The 14,674-nt window shown below is 40.6% G+C and overlaps 1 protein-coding gene across 8 annotated transcripts in view; it reads left to right on the top strand.

The window, feature by feature from the left end:
- Window positions 1-14,674, top strand: part of LOC100666547 (cell surface glycoprotein CD200 receptor 1) — a 63,400-nt gene that overhangs the window by 26,278 nt on the left and 22,448 nt on the right. For 5 of the 8 annotated variants that reach the window (XM_064279249.1, XM_064279303.1, XM_023551807.2 and 2 more), the window contains 5 exons: window positions 1,257-1,334; window positions 7,052-7,120; window positions 7,757-7,807; window positions 9,010-9,327; window positions 9,453-9,701. In XM_064279249.1, the coding sequence (XP_064135319.1) occupies window positions 1,307-1,334; window positions 7,052-7,120; window positions 7,757-7,807; window positions 9,010-9,327; window positions 9,453-9,701 (715 nt within the window). In that variant the 5' untranslated portion in view covers window positions 1,257-1,306. The remainder of the gene's footprint in view (window positions 1-1,256; window positions 1,335-7,051; window positions 7,121-7,756; window positions 7,808-9,009; window positions 9,328-9,452; window positions 9,702-14,674) is intronic. The other 3 variants (XM_023551809.2, XM_023551808.2, XM_023551811.2) reach the window with 3 other exon arrangements.

Raw genomic sequence — 14,674 nt, 5'->3', positions numbered from 1 at the left:
AAACCCGTTGTCATCGAGTTGATTCTGACTCATAGCTACCCTAAAGGACAGAGTAGAACTGCCCCAAAGGTTCCAAACTGCTGACCTTTTAGTTAGCAGCTGTAGCTCTAAACTGCTACCCCACCAGGGTTTCCTATTCCAGATATTCGGGATTTTTATTCTCTCTCTCTTTTTCTTGATCAGCCTAGTTATGTGTTTATAAATTTTGATGATCTTTTCAAACATCCAGCTTTTGATTTGTTAGTATTTTACATTGTTTATTTTCTATTTTGTTGATTTCTGCTGTTACTTTTATTATTTCCTTCCCCCCCCTTTTTTAGTTACTGTAGATGGATTACAGACATTTATTTCCTTTGTAATTAACATTGAAAGCTATCAATTTCTGTCTAAGCACTGCTTTAGCTGATAGCACAGATTTCGATCGTGTTGTATTTTAATCACCATCCAGTGTAAAGTAGTTTCTAATTTCATTAAGGATTTCTTCTTTGACCAAAGTGTTACTTAGAAAAGTATTTAATTTGCAGTTATTTGGGGTGAACTTAATAGGCAGTTATCTGGGGTGAACTTAATAGGCAGTTATCTATATCAGAGAAGCCCCTAGTGGTGCAGCGGTTGAAGTGCTTGGCTGCTGACTGAAAGGTTGGCAGTTTGAACCCATCAGCTGCTCTACTGGAGAAAGATGTGGTGGTCTGCATCTGTAAAGGTTTACAGCCTTGGAAACCCTATGGGACAGTTCTACTCTGTCCTGCGGTGTCGCTATGAGGCAGAATCGACTTGACAGCAATGCGTTTGGTTGGTTTAGGCTTGTCTGTATGAAATGGTTTCAACAATGCTTGGGAAAATCCCTTCTTGTTTCATACCAACATCCAATCAGCACCTTGCCACTAAACTTTTTCCATCTATTCAATGATGCCTGAAAAGTCCGTAATAGTTAGTAAAATCCTTTCTACCGTGAATGGAGATTGATTGGTTGCAGATAAACCTGGGAGAAGGAATACTCTGACTTAAACAGATGACTAGAGAGTGGGAGAGGCACATTGGGCCTCCAGTAGGGGTATGCCAAGACAGGCAGGAAGAGCAGGTCAGAAGTTCATAGTGATGGTAAGTGTTGCTGACTTGTGGCTGGCTGTAGTAATTTGTATTTTCATTGGTGACTGCAATTCATAAATTCCCTGAAGAAGGTGAAAAAAAGGTAGTGTTCACCAGGAGTTATATCCACTAATGTGTATCCTTTTCTCTACCCATACATTTTTCAGAATGCATAATTTTAGGAGCGGGGGATCCTGTTTCACCAAGCAACTCAGTAATGCAGCGAAAGGACAACAGTACTTTGGGTAATGCCTCTCTTTCAATCATAATTCTAACAGGAGAGTGCTGTGCTTATATTGTTTTTACATTTTAGGATTCTGGATTGTAAAATGTATTTGTAGATGGTTGTTGCAATAATATTTATTGCGTTTAAAAGCATTGATACATTTTTTTACTCTGAAATGATTTCTGTGCTTCTTTGGCACCTATTTCAAGAATATGGTCACTAAACAAGCCTGTGGTATGTCCAAAGAAAATTTTTCATTCAATTTTTGAAAAATATGTTATTACTCTAGATAACATTTTTAAAAGCAGGTCTTAAGTAGTTTATTTTTTGTACCCCCCCACCTAACTTATTATGGATTGAATCGTGTCCCCCAAAAGTGTGTGTCAAATTGGCTAGGCCATGATTCCCAGTATTGTGTGATCGTCCACCATTTTGTCATCTGATGTGATTTTCCATGGAAACCCTGGGGGCGTAGTGGTTAAGTGCTACAGCTGCTAACCAAAAGGCTGGCAGTTCAAATCCACCAGGCACTCCTTGGGAACTCTATGGGGCAGTTCTGCTCTGTCTTATAGGGTTGCAGTGAATCAGAATTGACTAGACAGCAACGGTTTTGATTTGGTTTGGCTTTTGTAAATCCCACCTCTATGATGTTAAAAAAGACAAGGTTAGAGGGAGTTATGTTAATGAGGCAGGACTCAATCTACAAGATTAGGTTGTATCTTGAGTCAATCTCTTTGGAGATATAAAGGAGAGAAGCGAGCAGAGAGACAGGGGGACCTCCTACCCCCAAGAAAGCAGAGCTAGAAGTGGAATGCATCCTTTGGAACCAGAGTCCCTGAGTTGAGAAACTGCTAACCCGTGGAAGACTGATTGACAGGGACTTCCTCCAGGACCGACAAAAACAGAAACCTTTCCACCAGAGCTGGCGCACTGTATTCAGGCTTTTAGCCTCCTAAAAGGAGCCCTGGTGGTGCAGTGGTTAACAGCCTGGCTGCTAACCAAAAGGTCAGCAGCTTGAATTCACCGGCGGCTCCTTAGAAACCCTATAGGGCAGTTCGACACTGTCCTACAGGTTCACTATGAGTTGGAACCTGCTCAGCAGCGCACAACGACAACGACAAGCCTCCTGAACTCTGAGAGGATAAATTTCTCTTTGTTAAAGTCACCACTTGTAGTTTTTCTGTTATAGCAGCAGCACTAGATGACTAAGACATAACCCTATCTTCCAAATTTTTATTTAGCGTTTTCATTAAAATTTTTTTTCTTGTTAACTGAGCATTTAATGAAAAATAATTACGATCATCTCAAAATGCAATTCTTTGAATCAGTAAACATTCTTTCTAATTATACTCAATTAATGAACATCTAGAAATGTAATTAGATGTCAGGTCAGCAACAGAAAAAGATAAGTAAAATAACTACGAAAACTGTAAATCTCAGGAATGGGGGACATTCGTGAGTAATTAAGTTACTTTGCTACTGTATATTTAAAAAAACACAATTCACATTTGTTTCATCATATATATGCACGTTGTCAAAGAGTTAAATGAGACTCCTGATGTTAGCAATGTAAAACTATAATCTTTCTAAACTTAAAAGAAAATTCAGTTTCGTACAAAGGAATTATAGGACACTTCATCAGCAGCTTTAAATGTTTGTTGCACTATTTGGGTGTATATAAAGCCTCAAGGAAGACTTGAAGAGAAAGATGATTCCTGTTCCCCACAAAGACATGATAAACTACTTGCCATCAGTTCCATTCACCCTGTGCTTTCTAGGGGTTTCAATGGCCGATTTTTTTTTCAAAAATAGACCATCAGACCTTTCTTCCAAGGTACCTCTGGGAGGACTCGAACCTCCAACCTTTTGGTTAGCCTCTGAGCACATTACTTGTTTGCACCGCCCAGGGGCTCTTGAAGACACGACACATAATATGAAATAGGCGTCCTATGGCAACTAGATGCCATAAGGTAATGAAAAGCAAAGGACTCACAAACAGTAAAACCTGCGAAAGCCAGACCCTGTGTAAGGCGGAAACCTTCAGAAAAGGAAAACTCAAATATTTTCCACTAATAGAGAGCTTTAGAAGAGTGGTAAGACCGTACCCTATCAAAGGTGGAAAACTTACGAGACCTGGAAAAACAAGGCCGTCCCATCGAGTTCTGGCTCTCACAGGTTTCACTGTATTAGCAATTAACTAAGCTTGAAGAACCTTAGTCAATATTATGAAAATATTCCGAGTAAAATTTGTGAAGGAAAGCATAATTTATTTTTTGCACTTCCCAAAACAATCATTTTTGAAACTTAAGAATACATTCTAGCTTGTGGGTTTCCTCTTTGGTGTGGATGTGGCAGGGATGGTTTTACTGACTTACCTGTTCAGAGTATTCTTTGGAAGCAGTTGGATCTGGCTTGATTGTAGGAGAATTTGGTGTCTGGTTGGAGAGGTACATTTCTCCATGGCCTGGACTCACTGGAATGCCTTCATTAAGCAGAAGGTCTTTTTTTCACTACAGCCCCTAGGAGATTATTGATACTCAAAATACTTAACGATTCCCTTCAAGTCAACTATGAAGAGACCACTTAATCAAGACCAGGTTCTTCTAACAGAATCCCAAGTACTGGGAAATGGATTTAGTTACCTGTGATGAGAATCAGTGAGGCCTATATAGGGTCGCTATGAGTCAGAATTGACTCAATGGCACTGAGTTTCGTTGTTTGGTTTTTTTTAAATAGCAAATCTTCCACTGAAAGGGCAACACCTAAACAGATCATGAAAATCATTTACTTTGTCACTAAAAGTTGCAATTTTGATAGGACATATGAAGTAAAACTCAAAGGACAGGAGAAAAGCCTCTAAATATCCCTTTAAAGGCATTAAGGTGGAATCTTCTAACTTTCCATTGAGAACAACTCAATGGAAATAGGGAGCCTAATCGGTAATAGACAGAACATGTTGTGAGGGGTTGGCGTTCAGGGCTACAGAGGCAGAAATGCCCACAAGGGAAGGCTCTCCTGTGCTGGAGTAATCTCTGTCCATCATGGCTGCTGTCTTCTGGGCACCAGACAGCACCACTGGATGGAGGGGGCGGGTGGGCTCACTGTGGTTTTCTTGTTCATCAGAATCCCGTTGGGTGCCCTCAATGCTTGCCACACTTCCCTTAAGGTAGGGAGAGAAAGGCAGTGAGGAAGGGAAGAGAGGAAGGAGGGAGGGAGGCAGAGAGGGAGAAAAGAGTCAACACTTATTGCAAGAATAGAATAGGACATTTATTTAAATTGAGGCAAAATTGGAGTTGCCACTGGAGATTTGATTTTTAAAAGGCAAGCCAAGTGGAAGAAAATAGAATACCCAATGGAAGATTGTTGTTTTTATTTTTAATTGATATGAAACCAACCAAACCCATCACCATTGACTGGATTCCGACTCAGTGACCCTAAATGGACGGTAGAACTTTTCCCATAGGGTTCCGAAGCCTGTAAATCTTTGTAAAAGCAGACTGCCACAACTTTCTCCTGAGGAGTGGCTAGTGAGTTCAAACTGCTGACCTTTCGTTCAGCAACTGAGTGCTTAGCCACTGTGTCACCGGGCTCCTTTTAATTGGTATAAATGCGAGAAATTCAAACAAACAAAGCATTGTAATTGAAATCAAGAGTCAGCAAACTACAGCCCATGGGCACAATCTGGCCAGCGGCCTGTTTTTGTAAATAGAAGTTTTATTGAAACAAAGATACGCCCATTTGTTTATGTATTGCCTGCGGCTGCTTTCATGTCACAGTGAGAGAATTAATTTTTGTGGTAGAGACCTTAGGGGCCATGAGGGCTCAAATGTCTACTATTTGGCTATTCACAGAAAAAGTTTGCCTGCCCCTGCTCTGTCTCTTCCAGCGCCCCTATTTCACCTTACTTTATTCTCAATAAAACTTTAAATTTTCCCTTGATGGTTCCAAATTGAAACAACAATATCGTCGACAGCATCCCAAATATTTGTTACAAACGCTCAGTCTTGGTTGGTGATGAATTTGTCATTGGAATATCTGACAGATCTTAGGACCCAGGGAGGGCTGGGTGTAGCTGGTCGGAGTCGTCTTTAATGGCTAAGGACTATTATATGTGATTATAGAGCATAGTTGTTTTAAGCGTCAAGTTGATTCTGACTCACGGTGACTCCAGGTGTACAGAGTAGAACTACTCCATAGGGCTTTCAAGAATATTGACCTTTTGGAAGACCACCAAGCCTGTCTCTGGGGTCACCTCCGGGTAGATTTGAACTGCCAACATTTCGACTAGCAGTTGCGCACTTCGCTGTTTGCACCACTTAAGGACTCCTCTTAGAGGTTTGGGATCTAGAATATCTAAGATGTAGCTTAATCTCAGTGAACCCTTTGGGGTCAGCTGTGATTTCGTAGCTGCCTTGCAATGGATTCTTGAGCCCAGTCTTGAGCTAAACTTAATAGTTAGAATCTCATTTTTGCCTCACCTTTAGCCCTAAAAAAAAAAAAAAAAAAAATTTTTTTTTTTTTCAGCCCAAGACGATAACATTTAGCTGCTGGGAAAAGCCAGATTATTTCAGGGGCCTTGTTTACTGCTCATACTTTAAGACCTTTATTGATTTTTCTTACTTATTTCTTACTGGGATAGAATGGGTACAAAATTAGAATGGGGGTATATTTTTATAAGCTTAAGGTTCATAAATGGTGTTGTAAACCCAGAGAAAGAACTTTGTTAGGCCCTTATGGGAGCCCTTGTGGCACAGTGGTTAGGAGCTCAGCTGCTAACCAAAAGGTTGGCAGTTAGAATCCACCAGCTGCTACTTGGAAACTCTATGAGGCAGTTCTCCTCTGTCCTGTAAAAAAAAAAAAAAAAAAAAAAAATTAGGGTTGCTATAAATTGCAATTGACTTGATAGCAACATGTTTAAGTCATTAGAGTAGTTCTTTTTTTTAAACTCTAAAACAGCAGTTTTTCAAAAATCAAGTTTCAAATAGATTAGCACTACTTTGATTTTAAGAACCCAAGGTGGGAAAGCAACTAGGAGTATATAGCAAGGTGTTTATAAATTTTTGTACGAAAGTCTGACTTGATTTGTAAACTTTGACTTAAAGCACAATAAAAATTAAAAATTAAAAAAAAAAAAAAAAAAGAACCCAAGGGAAGTAAAGCTAGGAACTGTGAAATTTGAGACTTGAATTAGAAGAAGACTCTCATCTCTGCGCCTCTTTTCATTTCTGCTTCAATCCTCATCTCTTTTTCTCCCACAAGGTAGGACAAATGGAGACAGGAGAGAGATTGACTCTTCTTCTTAACTCCAGTTCCAAAATTCTCGAGAAAGGGCTCCGATTTGTCCAGCTGGGTGCGGTGCCCCCCACTGCACCAAAAAACTTTAATCAGGGGATGGCATCTGAGAAAAGGACTATCATTGACCCAGCTCATGCACGGTGCCCAAGCTGGACCAGCTCATTGGCTGGGGATGTTCATTGAGGCAGGAGTTCCTTGTGCAAAAGAGGGGAAAATCATTGATTAGTAGCTTATAAATGTAGTTAAAAAAATGTTAACGTGTCTTTTTTTTCCCCCAACGAAGGCATAATTTCTGATTTCTGTTTTGTACCAATTTTTGTGTCATTTTAGTTATGGTTAACTGATTTACTGTCATTTTGAATAAGTGGGAGAAACAAGTGCTCCCGCTTCATTTGAGTACATAAAATTGGTTTCATTTACTCTTCTCTGAATATTTTCTAGATTCAACAGTTAGTTCCCCTGCGTATGGAAAGCAGCCGATGAACAGCAACTCGACACCTCCCTCGGAAGGTAAGGTGCTTCTTTATCTAGAGGCCAGCAGTGAGGTCAAGGAGTACTGAACTTCTTCAGAAACTATAGCTGATGGCCTGGTCTGCGGACCAGCCTTGTGCCTAGTAGAAGAATATGATGATCTAAGTGTGGTGGTCCGAGGGACCCTGAATGACCCAACCTCTAACGGTTCAAACGAGCCAGGTTTTTACGTGCCTCTAAGCTTTTCTCAGGGCCCTGGTGGTGCAGTGGTTAAATGTTCAGCTGCTAACCAAAAGGGTGGCAGTTCAAATCCACCAGCCACTCCTTGGAAGCCCTGTGGGGCAGCTCTACTATGTCCTATAGGGTCGCTATGAGTCAGAATTGACTCAACAGCAATGGGTTTGTTTGTTTTAAGCCTTTGTCAAATTGGAGGTTCTCTCTGTAAGGGGATACACCTGAAGTGGTCGAAACAGCATGGATTTACCTGCCCCCCCAGATCTGAATTAAAATCTTACCTCTTCCTTTATCTAGTTATGTGACCTTGTTTGGCAGTGAAATTCGTAGTCTTGGCTGCCACAGAAGAGGCAGGTGACACCAAAACAGGAAAGATGTGAAATGCAGAGTTTAGCAAAAACAAGTCTCATCCACATAAAAATTTTGCCTTGCCGTCTACAGCTGGTTCTGCTCAAGTTAAAGGGATGAAATCGCTGAAACCTCTGTTAGCAGGCGAGTTGTACTTGGTTGAACTAATCACTTCACAGTAAACTCGTATCAGTCAAGGACTGCCTTATGTCAGTTTATGAGAAAGCGTAAGATTCTATGCTGGTAGATGCTTGTAGGTTACAGGGCTTAATTTTTTACCTTAACAGGTAGACCAAATAGGTTAACTTCTATATTTAATTCCTATAACTAGGATGGACAGATGGAAATAAAGTCTGTGAACAAAGTTCACAGCTGAACTGTCTTGAAGTTTATGTGTGCCTGAATAGGAAGGGAGGGAGACCCACCTAAAGGCCATGTTTGATAACATCCCGCATACGCGGTTAAATCCATTTTACAGACAACTTCTTAAGGAAGCTGCTAGAAACAAGTATTTCTAGGCATCTCTCACTACTAGACGTCATCATTTTTCATTTTCAGGGCACGGCTCAACTGGTGAAATCACAGATTATATTAGTATCAGTTGACTTCACCGACTTTGTGATTCTCCAAATAGAAAATATACCAAAAAAATTCTAGCTGGTTCAACCTCAGTGCTCCATCCTACTTATTTTTAATGAGGTACCACTTACTTGCCACCTTATGTTTGGCTGAAGTGCCATCCTTAGGGACAGACCTTTAGTTCTGATGTTTGTAATTTTTTCTTCTCATCAAAATTTAGGAGGAGATAAACACATCATTAATTAGGCCATTTTATTTCCTGAGGAGAGTTAAGACACTTTGTCTTTTCCTAAGGAGTCCTGGTAGCACAGTAGTTAAACACTCTGCTGCTAACTGGAAGGTCAGTGGTTGGAACCCACCAGCCACTCTATGGGAGAAAGATGTAGCAATCTGTTTCCATAAAGATTACAGCCTTGGAAACCCTATGGGGCAGTTCTACTCTGTCCTATACTACTGCCATTACTTCATTTATAATTCTGTTTTCTCATTTTGTCTGTTCTAAAGATATCAAAACTCTTGAGTTAATTTTGAAAGAATTTTAGAAAATTTCGTTTCATGTATATAATGCGTATTGTTTTTGTAATAAGATGTAATACAGGGGAAAATTGGTTGATCTTCAAATTTTATTTAATATATACATTTTATGAATGTTTAATTTATCATCTAAGTCTACTATTTCTGGAATAAGACTGCCACCAGAATTTAACACAGGGAGTTCTTTGTCAAGCTTTTTTTTAAAAAAAGTCACTCTCTTTGTGTGTGTGCAGTGAACACGCGACGGTCTGTACTGGTGGGTACAAAGGCCGTGCTCGCCTGCCCTCCTGTCCCACTGGAAACTCTGATTGGAGTAACATGGAAAATTATCTTCAGAGACAACACTTCCTGCACCAAAGCCTACAGGGAAGATAAAAACGCGACCGTGGAAACCAACTGTACTGACAAGAGAATAACCTGGGCCTCCAGAGCTAACCAGAATTTTTCCCTTCACATTGATCCAGTGGCCATCACTCATGATGGGAATTACACGTGTGAAATGGCAACATCGAATGGGAATTTCCATCATGGCTACCACCTCCAAGTGTTAGGTACGGAACATGATGTGTGGTGGTATTTCAGATAACCAGATTCGGGACTGAGTCAAATGTCTCTCTAAATTCCATATTGCTTATGTTAAGCCTGAAGCTCTTGTTTTTCCCTTACATCTCTGCAGTGCCCCCCAAGACTACCATGCATTTAACTGAGAATGGAACTGTGGTGTGCAAGGCAGTTGCGGGGAAGCCAGCTGCACAGATCTCCTGGACCCCAGAGGGGGACTGCGTCACTGAGGAAAAAAATCAGAGAAATGGTACAGTGTCTGTCCAGAGCACGTGCCGCTGGGAGGAGGGCAACGTGTCTACTGTAACCTGCTCTGTCTCCCACTTGACTGGAAACAGCAACCAGTCCCTAGACCTACATTCATGTAAGTAATTCTTCTTGTTCTGTGTTAGAGTTTTCCATTCTTTTAGAGAAATTGTGTTGAGAAGGAAAAAAGAGTGTGCACAGAACTTTAACTAGTTTTCATTCATGGATGTTCTCCTCACTCTCCATTTTATCCCCTTCCACCCCCCCCCCCAAATAAAGAAAAATATCTAGAAGAATGTTACGGAAATACGTTGTAAAAAGCCACATTTTAGAGCGCAGCTCATTCTATTTTTAATGTTCATGTCCATACTAGTAATAAACTGGCTTGCATGGTAGTAAGTATAAACAACACTGTGACTAACAGAAGGATAGAGTGTAATTTTGACCAAATACTTCTAGTTTCAATAGAAGAATGAACCCCCAACACCAAACCCACTACTGTCGTGTGGATTCCGACTCATAGTGACCCTATAGGACAGAGTAGAACTGCCCCATAAAGTTTCCAAGGAGCACCTGGTAGATTTGAACTGGTGACATTTTGGTTAGCAGCTGTAACTCTTAACCACTATGCCACCAGGGTTTCCAGAAGGATGAAGTCACCCATAAATTGCCTTCACAAATTTTTGTCTGGTAGAATTTTTTTTTCCTCCATTTTCTTCCTTGTGGATTTTCTTAAATGTCTTATAATAACATCTCTGACTAGTTCCCCCCACGTGTCTGTCAGTTTGTCGTACTGTGGGAGCTTGCATGTTGCTGTGATGCTGAAAGCTACGCCACCGGTATTCGGATACCAGAAGGGTCACCCATGGAGGACAGGTTTCAGCTGAGCTTCCAGACCAAGACAGACTAGGAAGAAGGACCAGGCGGTCTATTTCTGAAAAGTATTAGCCAGTGAAAACCTTATGAACAGCAGTGGAACATTGTCTGATATAGTGCTGGAAGATGAGCCCCCCAAGTTGCAAGACACTCAAAAGATGATTGGGGAAGAGCTGCCTCCTCAAAGTAGCGTTGACCTCAATGACATGGATGGAGTAAAGCTTTTGGGACCTTCATTTGCTGATGTGGCATGACTCAAAATGAGAAGAAACAGCTGCAAAAAGCCATTAATAATCAGAACCTGGAATGTATGAACTATGAATCTAGGAAAATTAGAAATTGTCAAAAATGAAATGGAATGCATAAACATCGATATTCTAGGCATTAGTGAATCGAAATGGATTGGTATTGGCCATTTTGAATCAGGCACTCATATAGTCTACTATGCTGGGAATGACAACTTGAAGAGGAGTGGTGTTGCATTCATCATCAAAAAGAACATTTTGAGGTCTATCCTGAAGTACAGTACTGTCAGTGATAGGATAATATCCGTACACCTACAAGGAAAAAAAAAAATTATTTTTTTTTTTTACAAGGAAGACCAGTTAATATGACTATTATTCGAATTTATGCATCAACCACTAGGGCCAAAGATGAAGAAATAGAAGATTTTTGTCGCCTGCTGCAGTCTGAAATTGATTGAATATGCAATCAAGATGCATTAATAATTACTGGTAATTTTAATGCAAAAGTTGGAAACAAAGAAGAAGGATCAGTAGTTGGAAAATATGGCCTTGGTGATAGAAACAATGCTGGAGATGGAATGATAGAATTTTGCAAGAGCAATGACTTCTTCATTGCAAATACCTTCTTTCACCAACATAAATGGAGACTACACACATGGACCTCGCCAGATGGAGCACACAGAAATCAAATTGACTACATCTGTGGAAAGAGACGATGGAAAAGCTCAATGTCATCAGTCAGAACAAGGCCAGGGGTCAACTGTGGAACGGACCGTCAATTGCTCATATGCATGTTCACACTGAAACTGAAGAAAATGAGAGCAAGTCCATGAGAGCCAAAATATGACCTTGAGTATTTCCCACCTGAATTTAGAGACCATCTCAAGAATAGATTTGACGCATTGAACACTGGTGACCGAAGACTGGATGAGTTGTGGAATGACAACAAGGACATCATATATGAAGAAAGCAAGAGGTCATTAAAAAGATAGGAAGGAAAGAAAAGACCAAGATGGATGTCGGAGGAGACTCTGAAACTTGCTCTCGAACGTCGAGCAGCTAAAGCAAAAAGGAAGAATTGATGAAGTAAAAGAACTGAACAGAAGATTTCAAAGGGCCTCTCGAGAAGACAAAATAAAGTATTATAGTGACATGTGCAAAGAGCTGGAGATGGAAAACCAAAAGGGAAGAACACGCTCGGTGTTTCTCAAGCTGAAAGAACTGAAGAAAAAAATCAAGCCTCGAGTTCCAATAGTGAAGGATTCTATGGGGAAAATATTAAGTGATGCAGGAAGCATCACAAGAAGATGGAAGGAGTACACAGAGTCATTATACCAAAAAGAATTAGTCGATACTAAACCATTTCAAGGGGTATCATGTGATTAGGAACCGATGGTACTGAAGGGAGAAGTCCAAGCTGCTCTGAAGGCATTGGTGAAAAACAAGGCTCCAGGAATTGATGGAATATCAATCGAGATATTTCAACAAACAGATGCAGTGCTGGAGGTGCTCACTCGTCTATGCCTAGAAATATGGAAGACAGCTTCCTGGCCAACTGACTGGAAGAGATCCATATTTATGCCTATTCCCAAGAAAGGTGATCCAACTGAATGTGGAAATTATAGAACAATATCATTAATATCACATCCAAGCAAAATTTTTCTCAAGATCATTCAAAAATAGCTGTAGCAGTGTATCGACAGGGAACTGTCAGAATTCAGGCCAGCTTCAGAAGAGGACGTGGAACCGAGGATATCATTGCTGATGTCAGATGAATCCTGGCTGAAAGCAGAGAATACCAGAAGGATGTTGACCTGTGTTTTATTGACTATGCAAAGGCATTCGACTGTGTGGATCATAACAAATTATGGATAACGTTGTGAAGAATGGGAATTCCAGAATGCTTAATCGTGCTCATGAGGAACCTTTACATAGATCAAGAGGCAGTTGTTCAGACAGAACAAGGGGATACTGATTGGTTTAAAGTCAGGAAAGGCATGCCCCAGGGTTGTATTCTTTCACCATACCTATTCAATCTGTATGCTGAGCAAATAATCTGAGAAGCTGGACTACATGAAGAAGAATGGGGCATCAGGATTGGAGGAAGACTCGTTAACAACCTGCATTATGCAGATGACACAACCTTGCTTGCTGAAAGTGAAGAGGACTTGAAGCACTTACTAATGAAGATCAAAGCCCACAGCTTTCAGTATGGATTGCACCTCAACGTAAAAAAAAAAAAAAATTTTTTTTTTTACGTAAAGAGAACAAAAATCCTCACAACTGGACCAAGGAGCAACATCATGATAAACAGAGAAAAGATTGAAGTTGTCAAGGATTTCATTTTACTTGGATCCATAATCAACACCCATGGAAGCAGCAGTCAAGAAATCAAGAGATGCATCGCATTGGGTAAATCTGCTGCAAAGGACCTCTTGAAAGTGTTGAAGAGCAAAGATGTCATCTTGAAGACTAAGGTGCGCCTGACCCAAGCCATGGTATTTTCAATTGCATCATATGCATGTGAAAGCTGGACAATGAATAAGGAAGATCAAAGAAGAGTTGATGCCTTTGAGTTGTGGTGTTGGCAAAGAATATTGAATATACCATGGGCTGCCAGAAGAATGAATAAATCTATCTTGGAAGACGTACAACCAGAATGCTCCTTAGAATCAAGGATTGTGAGACTGTGTCTGACATACTTTGGACATGTTGTCAGGAGGGATTAGTCTCTGGAGAAGTACAGGGTCAGCGGAAAAGAGGAAGACCCTCAGCAAGGTGGATTGACACAGTGGCTGCAACAATGAGCTCAAGCATAACAAGGATTGTAAGGATGGCACAGGACCGGGCAGTGTTTCATTCTGTTGTGCATAGGGTTGCTATGAGTTGAAGCCGACTCAACGGCACCTAACAATAACAGCAACACTGACTAGTTCATCATTGTTCAAGTTCTCTCCTCTCTGCTCCCGTCTACTCCCGTTAACTACTTTTTAAAAAGTTAAATATTATTTTCATCAACAGAGCACCCATAGTTTAAAGTCAAGTTTTCTATCAGGCTTATTATGAAAAACATCAGCCCTACCCCTGACTCCTACTTGTCCATCCTCACTCAGCTGTGCAGAGGCAAGTACTTTCAAATCTTGAGATGTTTCTCAGTAATATGTTGGCTCTGCTCGTTCTCCATATACCAAATTTAGACCTTGTGTACCCACTTCCTCTAGTGGTAGATGAGGATTTAGCTTTATCGTCTTCGTTTGTCCTTCATATACAGTCATGGAGCAATTTTTTGTAAAACGAAGTAGCCAGTTTCCATTTTTTTGAACACGTAAATATTGTTAAGTGTTGAATCAGGCAATAAACTCATAATATTTTTTAGTAACTTTTTTGTTTTTCTTGGTCTTCATTACTCTACTTTTTTGTTTTCTTAGTAATCCATGTACCTATTGTTAATTAAAGGAGCCCTGGTGGTGAAATGGTTGAGAGCTCAACTGCTAACCGAAAGGTCGGCAGGTCAAACACAGGAGCCAATAGTGGGAGATAAGACCTAGGGATCTGCTCCTGTAAATATTTACAGCCTTGGAAACCCTATGAGGCAGTTCTACTCTGACCTAGAGGGTGCCTGTGAGTTGGAATGAACTGGTGGCACGCAACAAGAACATTGTTAATTATCGCTAAACTCATTGATAAGATTAGCACACCCCTCTTAATACTATTTCCCACACGGTCAAATTTATGAGGTAATCTGGCAATTCCTTTTGTTTTTCTTGAAGCCATCCCTGCTTGGGTTTTCCCATGTCCTTGTTGTAGTCTGACCTGGTTGGCCACGGGACCTGCCAAAGAGCTGTTGTCCTGTTGTCCTGGACACCCGCTCTGCCTTCCTCCTCTGCGTAAGCCCCTGTCTATTTAAACTGAGCTCCTTCTGCCTCCCTGACATTTGTTTTCATCCCTTCCTCCACATGTGAGTTTTTCC

The sequence above is a fragment of the Loxodonta africana genome, chromosome 1 (genome assembly GCF_030014295.1).
Source record: "Loxodonta africana isolate mLoxAfr1 chromosome 1, mLoxAfr1.hap2, whole genome shotgun sequence".
Classification (NCBI taxonomy): Eukaryota; Metazoa; Chordata; class Mammalia; order Proboscidea; family Elephantidae; genus Loxodonta; species Loxodonta africana.
This window is presented reverse-complemented; position numbering and strand designations above follow the sequence as displayed.